At 42.0% G+C, this 18,472-nt stretch overlaps 1 protein-coding gene across 18 annotated transcripts in view; it reads right to left on the reverse strand.

Moving 5' to 3' along the window:
• Positions 1-8,059: 8,059 nt before the first annotated feature.
• DTNA (dystrobrevin alpha) overlaps positions 8,060-18,472 on the reverse strand; it is a 308,120-nt gene continuing 297,707 nt past the window's right edge. For 13 of the 18 annotated variants that reach the window (XM_073331259.1, XM_073331256.1, XM_073331258.1 and 10 more), the window contains one exon: positions 8,060-11,328. In XM_073331259.1, the coding sequence (XP_073187360.1) occupies positions 11,170-11,328 (159 nt within the window). In that variant the 3' untranslated portion in view covers positions 8,060-11,169. The remainder of the gene's footprint in view (positions 11,329-18,472) is intronic. The other 5 variants (XM_073331273.1, XM_073331260.1, XM_073331274.1 and 2 more) reach the window with 2 other exon arrangements.

Here is an 18,472-nt window from a genome sequence, read left to right on the forward strand (position 1 = left end):
TCTTTGCTAGCTCACAATCCTTATTCCCAATTTATTTTGTTTAAACATTCACTTGGTGTTTGGTATTGTAATGTCTTTATGCAGGAATTAAGGAAGCAAATATATTGGGGCTGCCTGATCAAATGTAGTGTCCTATGTTTACTTTTCCCAGTTGAATCTAGATCTTCATGGGCTGTAATTTGTTTCAGACTTCATTAATGTGCCATATGATTCCAGGCAGTCAGAGGAAGCAATGTATGAATTAGAATGGACCGGGTTGTTATCTTTAATTCTGGTAATCTGACTTCATTTTTGAAGGCTGCCAACATATCCTTGAAACCAGATGTTCCTAGAACAATAATTCTGCAGCTGCGGAGGGGAAAACCACCACATTTTCAATGAATGTTGAGTCACATAAAATATGACGTACCTGGATAGTTATTTTTAGGGTATATGGGATGGAAAACTTTTGATTAATAAACCTTCGCATTATACTAAAAATTAACCCATGCACTGGTGAATTATTTGTAACAGTTCCGCCATTTCAAATGTGGTTACAGTAAAATGGAATCTCTAAAAATGATATCTGTCATACTGCTAATGAGTTCCAAGTCAAATTTACGGAGGCCCAGATTTTCAAAGGTGTATAGATGTAGCTGTGTTGAGTGTGGCTGCACTTAACAGATTTATCTAGTAAATTAGATTGGCATTGCAATGCTGAATGCAGCGATGCCTAAATACTGTTAAAACGCTGCACCTGGGTTTGTAAATCTTACCAAGTTTTTCTTCTAGCTGCTGGCTCAACCCACAACCTGAAAAATCAATCTGAACCCTTTGTGCTTTAGACTTGCTCCTACAGCAGTCTGGAATGGTAATTTAGTTGGCAGTGTTGCTGCTGCATAAACACAAGAAGATCTTTCCAGCTCCATAAAAATCTTTGTAGAGTAACAACTTGTTTTGGTAAGAAAAACAACAAAATGACTCGTGAGAAATAGGGAACAAATATTTCCATCAACAAGATTATAGTCTCCCACTCTCTCTTCTGGTCATAACTACTCTTTAATACTATGGCTTCATTATGAAATGAAGCCAAGCTATGAAGGTGGACAGCAGAGATTATTGATATAATTAATAGCTCCTGTTTATTTATATCTTGAGCAAATTTATTTTTTAAGGTCAGTTAATTGTGCCCATTGCTAGTTCACATAATCATATGTTCCTATCACTTTTACCCTCTTCCACATCCTTTTTGTTGTCATCTTAATTTAGATGGTAAGATTTTGGGGCAGGACGCACTTCTTACTATATATTTGCACAGTGCCCAGTACACTAAGACATTGATCTCTATTGGGGGCCTCTGCATGCTTTTAGAATACAAATAAGAAATAATAACCAATTTATTTGATGGCCTGTGTGAAATTGGTTTAGCATCTCAGGCAAGTGGAATTGCACAATCCACATCATACAAACTACCAACAGAGTTGGCAATCCAGTGTGGGCAAGTTTAATAGAAATACTAAGGGGGTGAATGTGAAGACTGGACTACTCTCTCATCTGCAGATATTATCCCCAAGGGGTCATGTTATTGGGCTTGCAATAAGAAGGTTTGCATTGCAGCTGTATCTATTCTGTTGTTAAGCAGAAGACCTGTTTCCAATGTCAGCAGTCAAGCACCTTTCACAAGCACTAAACTTTATTTACAAGCAAATCAGTGGCTTGAGAACAGACAGACTCAGACAAATGGCTAAGATGGATTGTCATAACAGCTGACTTGCCATACACTGTGTGAAATAAAGATGGAATGCAGTCTCCTATTTGCCATAACAGGGACTAAATTCATCAGTACATGACTTGGCTGAGTTTTACACCCAGTGGCATTGATTTCTTATTCAACACTGAGGGTTGGCTTGAATGTCTTATTTTTAAAACCTCCACAAGAGCTGAGATTTTTAGATGAAATGCATCAGTTTTAGATTCCACAGAATCATCACATAATTGGAGAGACCCAATAACTGTGGGAATTGGAGTGGGAATTTTATCATCAGCACCATGCCACTCAGTGGCTACAATGGTGTCTAAGGAAGGGGAATGAAGAAACATTGTGAAGGAGAGGAGTTTTGTTTTCTGATGACTTTTAAAATTACAATACAATATAACCTAGTGTAAAACTTCATCATGAAATTAGTTTAAGTCATGCTTTCCTTGATCTGTAGTTCATTTCTCATTCTACCTGATCAGTGCCTGAGACATGAAAATCATTCCCTAGCATTAATGGTATCAGCTGCGGGGGAAAGTGTCCTGCAGTTATTCAGCAAGTGCTTATTACAGGGTTGACTAAATGCAGTTCTGCTATCAACTCAAGAGAGGTACTAGGGCAAACTCCTCCCTGCTGTAAATCCGCTGCAGCCAGTGGCATTACACCAGGGATGAACCTGCTTTCTAACCTCCATGAAAACCACCGCTGTTCAGACAATGTTAGCTTACCGAAGTATAGGCATCAGTTGCATACCATGTAATGTGAACGACAAATGATTTCGCCAGGAAAGTTGTAGCTGGCCAGTGAATATCTAGTTTAACATTGATCTGATGTGTTTTGTTTTAAGCCACTCCAGTCTTGCTTCTGTTGGGATGCACAATCCACAATGGATTGTAACATCTTGTGTACCAAAAATAACATTGAGAGATGTGGTAAAAAGTAAACCTTCCTGCATATGTTTCTCCTAACTGTGAATCTAGAAAATAATTCTGCAGTGTCTTTTGTTGTTCTAAAATTGGTGCATTTGTAGAACTGAGACCTGAAGTATAATTTAAAAAATTGTCTTTTTGCTTAGTTTTCCTCAAAGAAAAATATGTGGCCAGCGAGATGTGAAGAGATGATTCCCTAGAAGCAGTGGTCCCTGGAGTGTTAATTATTCTATGCACCAGCTCTAATATGAGCCTTTCAACAAAAACAAACAAGACTTTCAAAGCCTCCGTCTGCTCAGGGACTTCAAGCTGCCTGACGGGTTGGGCTCTGAAAGCAAATTAGCAGAGAGCAAACAGACACTTGTTTGTGGCACAATTAAAAATGATACAGCGTGTGTAAGGTGAATGCTATTAATAAATGGCATTTTGCTGCTCTGCAGTGATTGCGCTAGGGAGGTATTTTCAATTCTAAGTGTCGCCCACCTCTGTATGTGTGTGGTTGTCAAACTGCAATGGCACCCACTTGAAGTACAGAAGTGCACGGTGCTGAGAGCTGATTTTTCTGGAATTCAGCAGGTCCTTGTCTCTAGCTACAGTAGCACTGTACTACAAGGCAGATTTGGAGGGAGTGCAGAGAACAAAAATTAAGTGGTTTCAGGGACTAATCTAATAGGCAATATTAAAAGAACAAAAAGTATCTTGACCAAACAGCAGTGTGTGTGGCGGTGAGGAGGTGGGTGAACCAATAAACAACTTTCTTTTGAAGTGTGTGAACTCAAAGGAGAATGCAGAATTGTCAGGACTATGGCTTATCAATCAAAGTGGGGCGGGTTCTGGATAATTCTGGGAGGCAACCCAAAAAGTAAAGTGTGGAATTTCTCACGCTTTCAGATTATAAAGCATTTAAAACCAAATATGTTATTTATGATGTTATTCATTATTTGTCTTGTGGTAGCGCCCAGAGATCCCAATTTGATATCAAGCACCATTGTGCCAAACACTGGGTACACACACATAACAAAAGGATGGCCCCTGCCTCAAAGAACATACAGTCTAAGTAAATGATGAGACACAAACAATGGATACACCAAACAGACAGGGAAGCACAAGGTAACAGTGAGACTGTAATGGTTAGCAATTAGCATAATGTGCAGCTATCCCAGCATACCAGCTGCCTCGCCGTTGTCAAGTGTTGTGTTAAAAAGAAAAAGCAAGTCTTCTGGGAATTTAACTGGAATTTTATCAGAATAATTTTCAGTGATAAATTATGTTATATAAAGTTAGCAAATGGCACAGTAACATTGAGCACCAGAAGGCAAGCAGAGGGCCACAGAAGCCCTCATGTATTTCCCTCCCAGATACACAAAAACAAATATTCTCTCTCCTGATTTATATTTTTCAATCTTTCTTTCTCCCCCTTGCTTTATCACCTTGATTCCAAGCTTACATACCACACCGCTACAATCTACTCACTACTTTCTCTGTATAAACTCTCTTTCCTCCCTGTTTAGACCATTTGATTTATCTACCCAGTCCATCTTTTCTCCATTTTCCTTTCCTCACTTTTTGTTTCATACAATCCAACTTCTGGTTCGGCCCCCCACCCCAAGCTCCAATCTCTGGCCCCCCCCGCCCAAGCCCTGTACAGCCCCCTCCCCCCACAATCACTTCATCAATTCAACTCTCAGCCCCTAATTCCCCAATTCTCAATCCTTGTTCCCAAATTAATCAATTCTAGGCTCTTCCTCCCCCAGACAATTCAATTTTTGCCCCCTTTTCTAATTTAATACTTCAGTGCTCTGCCCCCCTGCCCTTCATTTCTCAGCCTCCCTTCAGTTCAGTACCATACAAAATAATCCCCCAACTCATCAGTACAATACATCATGCCCTCCTCCAAATCTCTGTAGCTTAGCTCATGTGCCAGTTCAATATAATTCCAATCCCCACTTTCTCATTTCATTATAGTCTCCCTCCACCCTCTTCAGCCGTTCCATTCTCAGGTCCCGTCTACCAATTCTTAGACCCCTCCTCTATGCTCCACCAACTCATCAAATTTTGGCCTCCTCTCTCATGTGACAATTCATGTCTGGGAGCTTTATACCTCTGAACAGTCTTCTCCTTCATGGCTTCGTGGTTGCCCACTCTCAGCTTCTCCTAGGCTAGGTCAGATGCCATCTCAGGGCCCAGCCCTAACTTCCTGAGGTATAGGAGGATATTGTGCTAAGGAAGCTGCTTCGTTCTTGCTCCATGGCAACTGTCCTCTTTGCCCTGAGGCAGAAGGGCTAAAGAAGAGGCGAGCCCCCTGCCAGTCAGGACAGAAAGGACTTTGACAGTGCACCAACCTTCTGCCTTCTCAGCAGCAAGAAGGGTGACTGAAAAGGGTGACCGGGGAGGGAGGAAAGGAACAGTGAGTGGGAGGGGGACTCTGAGGTGCAGTGAGTGGGAAGGAGCAGGAGCATGAGAGGATGATGTGAGGAGAGGGACGGCGCAGTAAGAAGCAGGATGACAGTGGGGGAGGCAGTGTGTGGGAGGCAGGACTCCAGAGGGAGGCACTGGTCTCCGTTAATCAGTCTTTTATGCTGAGCAAATAGCTACTTTAGCCAGTATTTCTTTGCAGATCCACCACCTATGGAGAAAAAAATCAGCCCAACATAAGGGGAAGCACATCAATAGGGCTAGGCGCCGGATGATGCTTAATATGTGCACATGGTTCACAATATGTTCTGTTTGATTGTGCCTTCTTTTCCCCATCTGCATCACACAGGACTCAAGACTGGAGTGGCTTAAAGCATTGTTTTAAAATGAAAACTGACTGACTAGCTAACGTGACACAAAAAGTAACTAACGCAGCAGAAAAAAAATCATGCAGGAAGCCGAGCAGACACTGAGTAAGCACAGCCTGCCATACACCTTGGGTAGTCAGCTGGAAATAAAAAGAGGTTGGGGCCTTGGACCCCTGGATGAAGGGACAGCAGGTCCCAGTGGACACTGTTAGTGATAGGGAAGGGTCCAAATTCCTGGGCCAGAAAACATGCATATCTAAGAGTAGGACCCCATCTGGACTATTCTCAAAGGAGTACCCTTAGTTTCTGACTCTCCCAGGACTCTCCTGAATGCCTGTGGCTTTCTCTGCTGCAAACCACACGAACAGTTATGGTGTGGTTGCACTATAGACGGTCCATGCTAATCCCCACATGACCAATGCATGGCCGTTATTCATAAAAAGACAAGGGAAGACTTTAATCTATGGATTATCTGGGCATTTGGCTAAAGTGATCCCAAAATACATAAAACTCTTCAGTTCCTGCTTCTGACTGGAACAATAGAGAAGGTTTTTTCCAAACCTTTTGAGGTACAAACAATCTCTGCAATGTGCTGGTTGTTCCTATCATTGTAGTAATCACGTTGTCTCAAACACTCCACACAGAGCGCAAACGCCCGTTTCAAATAAAATATGGACCTGCTAAGTAACAAGCCTCTGAAATAAATAAGAAGCAATGTATTAGATTTATAGGCTGCTGCATGTACCCCAACGTACCATCCAGGAGTTTCTAGACATTTTCAGTCACATCATGTAGGACTGTCCTAAGGAAGGTACCTACTTCCAGGAAATAAAAGGAGACTCAATTTGCTTTTGCAATTGGGATTGATTTATTGTTACCAGTACAAATTTGGCCTTTCTTTGGGGAGGATGTGGGGAAAACTGAGAGGTGTGGTGCCAGGAGTGCCCAGCTTGTAGCCAGAGGCTGTTTACCATATTTGCTTCTCAAATTGCAAGGGTCCAAATGTAGCCCATGAGGAAAAAATAGTAGAATTGAAACCAATGTGGAATTATACCTGGGGTATCACATGATGTCTATCATCTGCTTTGCATAATTCCGCAACTCTAACAAATTTACAGTGTAAAGTGATTGCCTTTGTTTGAAGAACATTTCCAACCAGACCTGGGAGTTAAGGGCAAACCAGCTTTAGAGCTTTGCAGTTAGTGTTGACACAGCAGTCGAGACTCCAATCTACTGCCTCCTTTCTCGCATCTGGTCTCCTGAAACTATATGATGGTGAGTACAGAATGTCCCTGATCCTTTGTCAATGCATTCTCTTCAAATAGCCCCACCAGATATAATCAGTTGCCTATTTAGCAACATCCAGTGTACCAGTGTGAATACTGCTGAGTGTATAATAAGTGCCATTTTGCAATGGCTAGATGTAGTTGATTCCTCTGAAGATATGCTGCTATTTTGTAACAATCAAATGCATACTCTCAATAGATTGAATTATGGACTTGTTTTACCACAGGCTATTTCAAACCAGCACAAACAGCAAAAACCTCATTGTTGCATCCCTGTGTTTTTTGCCTAATGCCTACTTCCTGAGTGGAGGGACTAGTATAGTAGCTAAGATGTTCACTTCAGGAAAAAAAGGAAGATTGCCCTTCACAGGACATAAATAGGCCTCTGAATATTAGCAGCTTTAGATCATGCATACCCTACAACATACATGTAAAAGTGTTGCTTTATGGGGAAAATAATCTTTATAAATAATTTCTGTTGTAAATTAGAATTTCTTTAGGCTAGTGACCATTAGAAAGCACCAGCAGATGACTTGGGGCTGCAGAGAGCTGTCCTCTTAAAACATTAAATAGAAAATTGTACCTTCATGTCCATTTGCATTGCAAGATCATGTGTGAATTGTATATACAGTGCAGCTATTAAAAAGGCAGCCTTTGGCAGTTAGTGGCTCAGTTTCTCATCTTTAAAATGAGGATAATACTTTCTTTTTCCTGCCCTAGCACATCTTGTAAGCTCTTTGGGGGCATGGACTGTCTTATTATGTATCTGTACAGTTCCTAGCACAAGGGAAACACAATAGGACATCTAGTTGCTAACATATTAAAAATAATTGCATTTTTATTGAAGTAAAATACCTTGAAAATACCTGTGTTATAGGAATCATACACTGAATTGACTGGTGGTAAAGAGTTGAGCTTCTTTCCTCTAAGAAGTCAGGAGGCAGGGGGGAAATAATGGAAAATTTCATTCCCATCAAGCAGCGAGAGGGAGGGTGTATGGGTAGAGACAGGATGGGCTGCTTCAACCGGAGGTGATGGAGCTACTCAGCATGCATGCAACCAGAATGGGGAGAAGGAAAGGACCTGCCTTGATCACTGCAGAAATCAGTGACAAGTTTGCAGCTTGAGGGAAGCTGGTGTGAAGGATTCTGTAACGTGGAGTCAGAATTTAAAAAACAATGAATTTTTGGTTGTGGGAAAAAAAGAGGTGAAGATCACTGAACGAGACAATGCTGCTTTCCTTTATTCTAGAAGAAAGGTCCACTCGAGCTTCAGGAAACACACATGCTAATCCCAAAATAAAGCACAAACATGAGTCTTGAAAAATTATTTTTAAAAATCCTTTTTAATGAAGAAATAATTCCATTCCAAAATATAGACACACAATTAAATAGTTTAATCACTTCAAAATATAACATGTCCCCAGTAGATTCCAACACACACACAAAACAATACTTAACAGCAATACAAAAAACCCATACAATAGTAGTTCTGTTACAATACCAATGAATAGTGTGAAATCTTCAGTGTTTCTACATCTGTCTCAAGTGGTGTCAAGTACAGTAGTTTAAAAATGTCTTACAGTTGTTAGCCTCAAGATGTAACTCTTCATACATTTTTGGTTCAAAGATAAAAATGCCCTCTCTCTTCAGGACACAGTGGAGTGCTTGTTGTTCATGGCTCCTTCTATTGAATTGAACCAATATGATTGCAGCAACCTGAGGTTGCAATATTTACAAGGTCTATCTACAATAATTCCAAGAACTAATAAGGATGGGAGAAGATGACTAAAAGAAAAGGCAGACACCTGTGCTAAATAATGATTTAACAATTTGGCTCATGCATATAAGAAAATACATATATCACAACAAAGGCCACACACCTTATTATGCAGGTTAGTTAACATTACTACTTACAGATAACCTATTCTCCTCCTCAACTTTCAACATTCAAGAACCCTATTTATCTTCATGTCCTTGTGTCCTGATTGCAAACTACTGAGTAGTCCTTCCCTCCAGTGGTAGTCAACCACTCAGGGAGTTTTGACTGCTGTGGTTGGCCATTTGTAGTTAGAAAAGGCCAGTACTGGGGACCATTTCTGTAACTTTGTTTAATGACCATAAGCCACAACCAAAATAATATCAGACAAACAGTCAAAGACCAGCTGTGCTAAAATGTAGCCAGCTTTACCACTGGGGAAAAAAAAAAAGCTTAAATTTAAAAAGTGCTTCATCTCAGAGCTCTAAAGTAGAAGAGGTCACCTAGAACTCTGTTTGGGATTGCCTTGCTAACACCAGCCTGAGAGAAAGCTGGTTAGCTTGTCAACATTTTTCATTATATTAATCCTGGAGCCCTGGCAATGGATTTATACGATTGCACTTACTTTCAGCATGATGATGTGTATACAGACAGGAGAGTTATGTAAGGTAGTTATTAATCCAGATGCCATTCAACGTAACATAGGTTGTTGAATCAGTCAGCCATGGCATGTAGTTGTGTGCTAGCTCGCTTTGTTTGTGCTCAGGAAATGCTTGACTAGAATCCTGAGCTGACAGCATTGGCTGTAACTTCACTGTGGTAGTTTTCAGTGTTGAGTGCTAGGCACTAGTGGAAGGCTCACCCATTCCTGAGAAGAGGCTGTAGGAGACATATGCCATCATAGGTATGGTGCCTACCTTTTCAGGCTGGCCTATACCACAGGAGCAAAGACCAGTGATTGGGAGGAATGGGGGGAAGCCTACATGAAGATAGCTGGTTGCAGGAGTGTCAATTTGGGTATCTGAGTCCAGGCTCAGATATACAAGGAGATGTGGGCAAGAGGTCTGTATAAGCAATAATACTGTATGAAAGTAAAAAAAAAACAGCAGTAACTTTCATACAGATATACATTACCAAACACTCAATCTCAATGAAACAGCCATGAGACTAAAGATTGTGTACAGACATACAGCGAGAGAGTTTATTGGGACAAGCTATGGAGCAATCCAGGACACATCCTAAAATGTTACCATGAAAGAAAGGTTATACAGACATGCTTTAACCTGTTTTACATCAGTACCTCATCACTCACTGCAGGCAGACTGTGCCAGGTGTGGCTACCTGTATGCAAACCTAGAATTTTCAGGACTGCTAAACAGTGTCACTTCATTCCTAAGGAATATTCTGGGTGAGCTATTACCAGCTATTTCACTTCAAACTCTGGTCAAAACTACATGTAGGATAATAGTAAGGGCAAGACAAGCACTGTACAACTAACATTTTCAATTTGTTATCCTGCATGATCGACAAGGCCCACTTTCTCTCATAGTTCTCCCCTGGGTAAGATAAAAAGTTAAGAGTTACCAGCAGAGACAATACTCTAGTTCTGTAACCCTATGCCTGTTCTTTCAAAAACAACAACTCTGTTCTCCTTGTGCATTTCACTGATTGCTAAGTCTCCATTCAGCTCTGAGAGTCTCACTACACATTTCCAAGAACGCATGCAGAACATCTGGTGGCTGGCTAAGGCAATACATATTTGGAAATGAAAGGAAACAGTTGCAAGCGCACTTTAAGCCTATATATTTAAAGCTGAAGGCCTCAAAAATAACATGATGGGAAGGGGAAAAAATGGAAGGAGCCGATTTGTTGAACACATGTTTACTAAAGCTAAAACATCAATGAAACAATACCATGGAAGATTATACATAACTTCAGTCAGTTTAGGGATCTTATGGCACCTGTGGTTTATAAACAGCTTTAGTAACGAGTATTTCAAAACATAGTTCACAGTTTTAAGAAGATCTGTGCTGATTTAAAAACTAGATTCTATATAATTTGAATGTTGCCTTTTGTATATGATATCTATTTGGAAAAAAATATTTACACTAACTTCTATGGCTGATTTGTTAGATTATTTTGAAAGAAAACATTCCTAAGTTACATGTTAGCCCTAAATTAAAGGGGTTTTTTAGTGCATTTTGTACAAGTCTTTTATGTAAAAGACTTTTAAACAAATTGCAAACATAGTCTGGTACTTTGCTTTGGGCTACTAAATATATACACTCAGGAGTATAATCATTCAGTGTTAAATGCATATTTGTAGCTTTTTATTTCTTCCGTGAAAGAAAAATGTACAGTGTATATAGTAAACTGTTCTCCTAAAATCTCCAAGTATTCAGAAATCAAATTGCAATCTATAAACAGTATTAATATTGTCATTGTAAACTGAAAAGGTTCAACATAGTGTGCAAAGGGTTTACATGTTTTGTTGATACTGCTATTATTTGTAACAGCAGCACACATTTCAGCCTGCTTTCTTCATCGGTAATGAGCCATGTTACAGAAGATGTAGCTAATGTAAGTTAGCTTTAAACAAAAGTCTTTTTCTCAAAACACACACCTACAAACTACAACTCTTAGAACAAAAGCACTGTGCTACAGTCCTCGGAACTTAGTTAGTCATTTGATTTTTTTGTCAAGAGATGCTGCACTTGTTGGTTCCATTCTTCTGTGAAGCTTGCAGCCAGGTTTTCTTCGTCATCAGTTCGAATGCAGCTCTCCTCATCGTCAGTTCTCACATAGCTTTCGTTGTCTGTCTGACAGCAGCTTGCCTGCTAAACAACGTTTAGAACTTTTAGAAGGAAAAGTTGTCTTAAAACACATACACGCAAACATTTCAAACAAAATCCGCACCTGTTGCACTATCAAGAAAACAAAAAGTCACGCAATTCTCTTGGTTACAACTTAGGTATTAAAGGTGAAACCCACTACACCTATGGAAACCAACTATTCAAGCTCTATGCAGGTGAAATTACAGAGGAGTGGGAATCCACTCCCACAAAACAGGGACAGAATTTAGGACTGCTCTGCACTCTTCCAGCTCTGGTGGGTACAAGTAGTGGCCTGAAACCTTCTATGCTATTTATACAGGGTACTGGGGCAACTGGAATTGCATAAACACAGATCTCTTGATGCTCCCATTTCCTACTCCAAGGTGTAGCCCTCCATGCTGGCTGGGCTGGTGTGGATAATTTCCACTATGCGCAGGAGGTGCAGATCCTCATGTGCAGCCAATCGCCTAGCAGCACCTCCCCTGACAGCCCCCACATGGGAATTTAAGCAGGGTGGAGAACCTTGCACTGGACCTACATACTCAGGTGAATTTCACCTTATGGGTGTAAAAGTTGATCTGCAAAGAATGTAACTAGCTCAAAAACAATGCTGGATTGTACCTCTCTTAAACAGGATGCTCCTCTTTGATGAATGCTTTCATATCCTGCACAATCAATGGCGTCCTGTGTTTCCAGAATTGGACGCTTCCAAGTTTTATTCAGTAATGGAAAACTTTTGATGTTCCAAGGCGTGTCTGAGGAACTAGTTTTGGGCAATACAGGGAACACGTTCTTTTGATATATTCCTCCTGGGGAACATAGTTCTCTCCTCCTCTTTATACCTCCCCACTTCAAAGTTAAAGGGACTATGGTTTATCTTATCCTCTTTCCCTGAACTATTTAGAACAGTCAAACTACCTAGAGTACTGCTGATGGTAACATATAGGACAGCATTCTATTATATCGGGCTAAAACTTGGTTCGACATGTTCAGAGCTCATATGCACATTGTTTTTGTGAACAATGGCTAACTTAAGTCTGGTGAACTGACAAAGTTTGGGTAGAATTAGAGTTTTTCTTCCCTTTCCCAAAGTTATCTAAGCCCTGGTCTACACTAGGAGTTGAGGTCGAATTTAGCAGCGTTAAATCGATTTAACCCTGCACCCGTCCACACGACGAAGCCCTTTTTTTCGATTTAAAGGGCTCTTAAAATCGATTTCCTTACTCCACTCCCGACAAGGGGATTAGCGCATAAATTGGCCTTGCCGGGTCGAATTTGGGGTACTGTGGATGCAATTAGACAGTATTGGCCTCCAGGAGCTATCCCAGAGTGCTCTATTGTGACCGCTCTGGACAGCACTCTCAACTCAGATGCACTGGCCAGGTAGACAGGAAAAGGCCCGCAAACTTTTGAATTTAAATTTCCTGTTTGCATGGTCACCTGCAGCTTGCTACGCTGGCCAGAGCTCATCAGCAGAGGTGACCATGCAGAGCTCATCAGCAGAAGTGACCATGATGGAGTCCCAGAATCGCAAAAGAGCTCCAGCATGGACCGAACGGGAGGTACGAGATCTGATCGCTATATGGGGAGAGGAATCCGTGTTATCAGAACTCCGTTCCAGTTTTCGAAATGCCAAAACATTTGTCAAAATCTCCCAGGGCATGAAGGACATAGGCCATAACAGGGACCCGAAGCAATGCCACGTGAAACTTAAGGAGCTGAGGCAAGCCTACCAAAAAACCAGAGAGGCAAACAGCCACTCCGGGTCAGAGCCCCAAACATGCCGCTTCTATGGGATAGTGCTTGGGGTGTCCTATAGACTGCCAGGATCTAAATTGGATATGGATAGAGCCCTTTTTAATGTTTTTAATAAAGTAAATACTAATGGAAACTGTGTGATCATGGGAGACTTTAACTTCCCAGATATAGACTGGAGGACGAGTGCTAGTAATAATAATAGGGCTCAGATTTTCCTAGATGCGATAGCTGATGGATTTCTTCATCAAGTAGTTGCTGAACTGACTAGAGGGGATGCCATTTTAGATTTGGTTTTAGTGAGTAGTGAGGACCTCATAGAAGAAATGGTTGTAGGGGATAATCTTGGCTCAAGTGATCATGAGCTAATTCAGTTCAAACTGAACGGAAGGATTAACAAAAATAAATCTGCAACTAGGGTTTTTGACTTCAAAAGGGCTGACTTTCAAAAACTAAGGAAATTAGTTAGGGAAGTGGATTGGACTGAAGAATTTATGGATCTAAAGGTAGAGGAGGCCTGGGATTATTTTAAATCAAAGCTGCAGAAGCTATCAGAAGCCTGCATCCCAAGAAAGGGGAAAAAATTCATAGGCAGGAGTTGTAGACCAAGCTGGATGAGCAAGCATCTCAGAGAGGTGATTAAGAAAAAGCAGAAAGCATACAGGGAGTGGAAGAAGGGAGGGATCAGCAAGGAAAGCTACCTTATTGAGGTCAGAACATGTAGGGATAAAGTGAGACAGGCTAAAAGTCATGTAGAGTTGGACCTTGCAAAGGGAATTAAAACCAATAGTAAAAGGTTCTATAGTTATATAAATAAGAAAAAAACAAAGAAAGAAGAAGTGGGACCACTAAAGGATGGCGTGGAGGTCCTTATCTAGGCATGGCCCAGTATCTAAACAAATACTTTGCCTCAGTCTTTTATAAGACTAAAGAGGATCTTAGGGATTATGGTAGCATGACAAATGGGAATGAGGATATGGAGGTAGACATTACCATATTTGAGGTAGAAGTGAAACTCAAACAGCTTAATGGGACTAAATTGGGGGGCCCAGATAATCTTCATCCAAGAATATTAAAGGAATTGGCACATGAAATTGCAAGCCCATTAGCAAGAATTTTTAATGAATCTGTAAACTCAGGGGTTGTACCGTGTGATTAGAGAATTGCTAACATAGTTCCTATTTTTAAGAAAGGAAAAAAGGTGATCCGGGTAACTACAGGCCTCTTAGTTTGACATCTGTAGTATGCAAGGTCTTGGAAAAATTTTTGAAGGAGAAGGTAGTTAAGGACATTGAAGTCAATGGTAAATGGGACAAAATACAACATGGTTTTACAAAAGGTAGATCGTGCCAAACCAACCTAATCTCCTTCTTTGAAAAAGTAACAGATTTTTTAGACAAAGGAAACGCAGTGGATCTAATTTACCTAGATTTTAGTAAGGTGTTTGATACCGTGCCACATGGGGAATTATTAGTTATATTGGATAAGATGGGGATCAATAGGAAAATTGAAAGGTGGATAAGGAATTGGTTAAAGGGGAGACTACAACAGGTCCTACTGAAAGGTGAACTGTCAGGCTGGAGGGAGGTTACCAGTTGAGTTCCTCAAGGATCGGTTTTGGGACCAATTTTATTTAATCTTTTTATTACTGACCTCGGCATAAAAAGTGGGAGTGTGCTAATAAAGTTTGCGGATGATACAAAGCTGGGAGGTATTGCCAATTTAGAGAAGGACACGGATATCCTACAGGAGGATCTGGATGACCTTGTAAACTGGAGTAATAGTAATAGGATGAAATTTAATAGTGAGAAGTGTAAGGTCATGCATTTAGGGATTAATAACAAGAATTTTAGTTATAAGCTAGGGACGCATCAATTAGAAGTAACGGAGGAGGAAAAGGACCTTGGAGTATTGGTTGATCATAGGAGGACTATGAGCCGCCAATGTGATACGGCCGTGAAAAAAGCTAATGTGGTCTTGGGATGCATCAGGAGAGGTATTTCCAGTAGGGATAAGGAGGTTTTAGTACCGTTATACGAGGCACTGGTGAGACCTCACCTGGAATACTGTGTGCAGTTCTGGTCTCCCATGTTTAAGAAGGATGAATTCAAACTGGAACAGGTACAGAGAAGGGCTACTAGGATGATCCGAGGAATGGAAAACTTGTCTTATGAAAGGAGATCCAAGGAGCTTGGCTTCTTTAGCCTAACTAAAAGAAGGTTGAGGGGAGATATGGTTGCTCTCTATAAATATATCAGAGGGATAAATACCGGAGAGGGAGAGGAATTATTTAAGCTCAGTACCAATGTGGACACAAGAACAAATGGATATAAACTGGCCACCAGGAAATTTAGACTAGAAATTAGACGAAGGTTTCTAACCATCAGAGGAGTTAAGTTTTGGAATAGCCTTCCAAGGGAAGCAGTGGGGGGCAAAAGATATATCTGGTTTTAAGATTGAACTCGATAAGTTTATGGAGGAAATGGTATGATGGGATAAGATGGTTTTGGTAATTAAATATTAATGGTAAATAGGCCCAATGGTCTGTGATGGGATATTAGATGGGGTGGGATCCGAGTTACCCAGGAAAGAATTTTCTGTAGTATCTGGCTGATGAATCTTGCCCATGTGCTCAGGGTTTAGCTGATCGCCATATTTGGAGTCGGGAAGGAATTTTCCTCCAGGGCAGATTGGAAGAGGCCCTGGAGGTTTTTCGCCTTCCTCTGTAGCATTAGGCATGGGTCACTTGCTGGAGGATTCTCTGCTCCTTGAAGTCTTTAAACTACAATTTGAGGACTTCAATAACACAGATATAGGTGTGAGGTTTTTTGCAGGAGTGGTGGGTGAAATTCTGTGGCCTGTGTTGTGCAGGAGGTCAGAGTAGATGATCATAATGGTCCCTTCTGACCTAAATATCTATCTATGATGAGCTGCATGCCATTTTAGGGGCTTCAGCCACCACTACCCCAGCCGTGTTGTTTGACTTCTTCAATGGAGATGGAGGCAACACCAAAGCAGGTTTTGGAGACAAGGAAGTTGATGATGATGAAGTTGTAGATAGCTCACAGCAAGCAGGTGGAGAAACCGGTTTTCCCGACAGTCAGGAACTGTTTCTCACCCTGGACCTGGAGCCAGTACCCCCCGAACCCACCCAAGGCTGACTCCCGGACCCGCCAAACAGAGAAGGGACCTCTGGTGAGTGTACCTTTTAAAATACTATACATGGTTTAAAAGCAAGCATGTTTAATGATTAATTTGCCCTGCCATTTGTGGCTCTCCTGGATGTACTCTCAAAGCCTTTGCAAAAGGTTTCTGGAGAGGGCAGCCTTATTCCATACACAATGGTAGGACACTTTACCACACCAGGCCAGTAGCACGTACTCGGGAATCATTGTAGAACAAAGCATTGCAGTCTATGTTTGCTGGCATTCAAACAACATCCGTTCTTTCTCTCTCTGTGTTATCCTCAGGAGAGTGATATCATTCATGGTCACCTGGTTGAAATAGGGTGCTTTTCTTCAGGGGACTTTCAGAGGTGCCCATTCCTGCTGGGCTGTTTGCCTGTGGCTAAACAGAAATGTTCCCTGCTGTTAGCCACGGGGAGAGGTGAGGGGCTAGCCACGTGGTGGGGGGAGGCAAAATGCGACCTTGGAACGAAAGCACATGTGCTGTGTATGTAATGTTAACAGCAAGGTTTACCGTGAAAGAGTGTACCCATTGTTCTAGAAAATGTGTCTTTTTAAATACCACTGTCCCTTTTTTTACTCCACCAGCTGCATGTGTTTCAAGGATCACAGGATCTTCTCCTTCCCAGAAGCTAGTGAAGATTAGAAAGAAAAAAAAAAAGCACTCGTGATGAAATGTTCTCTGAGCTCATGCTGTCCTCCCACACTGACAGAGCACAGACGAATGCATGGAGGCAAATAATGTCAGAGTGCAGGAAAGCACAAAATGACTGGGAGGAGAGGTGGCAGGCTGAAGAGAGTAAGTGGCGGGCTGAAGACAGGGCTGAAGCTCAAATGTGGCGGCAGCGTGATGAAAGGAGGCAGGATTCAATGCTGAGGCTGCTGGAGGATCAAACCAATATGCTTCAGTGTATGGTTGAGCTGCAGGAAAGGCAGCAGGAGCACAGACCGACGCTACAGCCCCTGTGCAACCAACCGCCCTCCTCCCCAAGTTCCATAGCCTCCTCACCCAGACGCCCAAGAACACAGTGGGGGGGCCTCCGGCCACTCCACCCCAGAGGATTGCCCAAGCAACAGAAGGCTGGCATTCAATAAGTTTTAAACTTTTAAAGTGCTGTGTGGCCTTGTCCTTCCCTCCTCCACCACCCCTCCTGGGCTACCTTGGTAGTTATCCCCCTATTTGTGTGATGAATCAATAAAGAATGAATGTGAAGCAACAATGACTATTGCCTCTGCAAGTGGTGATCGAAGGGAGGAGGGGAGGGTGGTTAGCTTACAGGGAAGTAGAGTGAACCAAGGGACGGGGGGTTTCATCAAGGAGAAACAAACAGAACTTTCACACTGTAGCGTGGCCAGTCATGAAACTGGTTTTCAAAGCTTCTCTGATGTGCACCGTACCCTCCTGTGCTCTTCTAACTGCCCTGGTATCTGGCTGTGCGTAACCAGCAGCCAGGTGCTTTTCCTCAACCTCCCACCCCGCCATAAACGTCTCCCCCTTATTCTCACGGATATTGTGGAGCACACAGCAAGCAGTAATAACAGTGGGAATATTGGTTTCGCTGAGGTCTACCGAGTCAGTAAACTGCGCCAGCGCACTTTTAAACATCCAAATGCACATTCTACCACCCTTCTGCTCTTGCTCAGCCTGTAGTTGAACAGCTCCTGACTACTGTCCAGGCTGCCTGTGTATGGCTTCATGAGCCATGGCATTAAGGGGTAGGCTGGGTCCCCAAGGATAACTATAGGCATTTCAACATCTCCAACGGTTATTTTCTGGTCTGGCAATGAAGTCCCTTCCTGCAGCTTTTGAAACAGACCAGAGGTCCTGAAGATGCGAGCGTTATGTATCTTTCCCGGCCATCCCACGTTGATGTTGGTGAAACGTCCCTTGTGATCCACCAGTGCTTGCAGCACTATTGAAAAGTACCCCTTGCGGTTTATGTACTCAGCGGCTTGGTGCTCTGGTGCCAAGATAGGGATATGGGTTCCGTCTATGGCCCCACCGCAGTTAGGGAATCCCATTGCAGCAAAGCCATCCACTATGACCTGCACATTTCCCAGGGTCACTACCCTTGATATCAGCAAATCTTTGATTGTGTGGGCTACTTGCATCATAGCAGCCCCCACAGTAGATTTGCCCACTCCAAATTGATTCCCGACCAACCGTTAGCTGTCTGGCGTTGCAAGCTTCCACAGGGCTATTGCCA

Source organism: Lepidochelys kempii, chromosome 2, assembly GCF_965140265.1.
Source record: "Lepidochelys kempii isolate rLepKem1 chromosome 2, rLepKem1.hap2, whole genome shotgun sequence".
Classification (NCBI taxonomy): Eukaryota; Metazoa; Chordata; order Testudines; family Cheloniidae; genus Lepidochelys; species Lepidochelys kempii.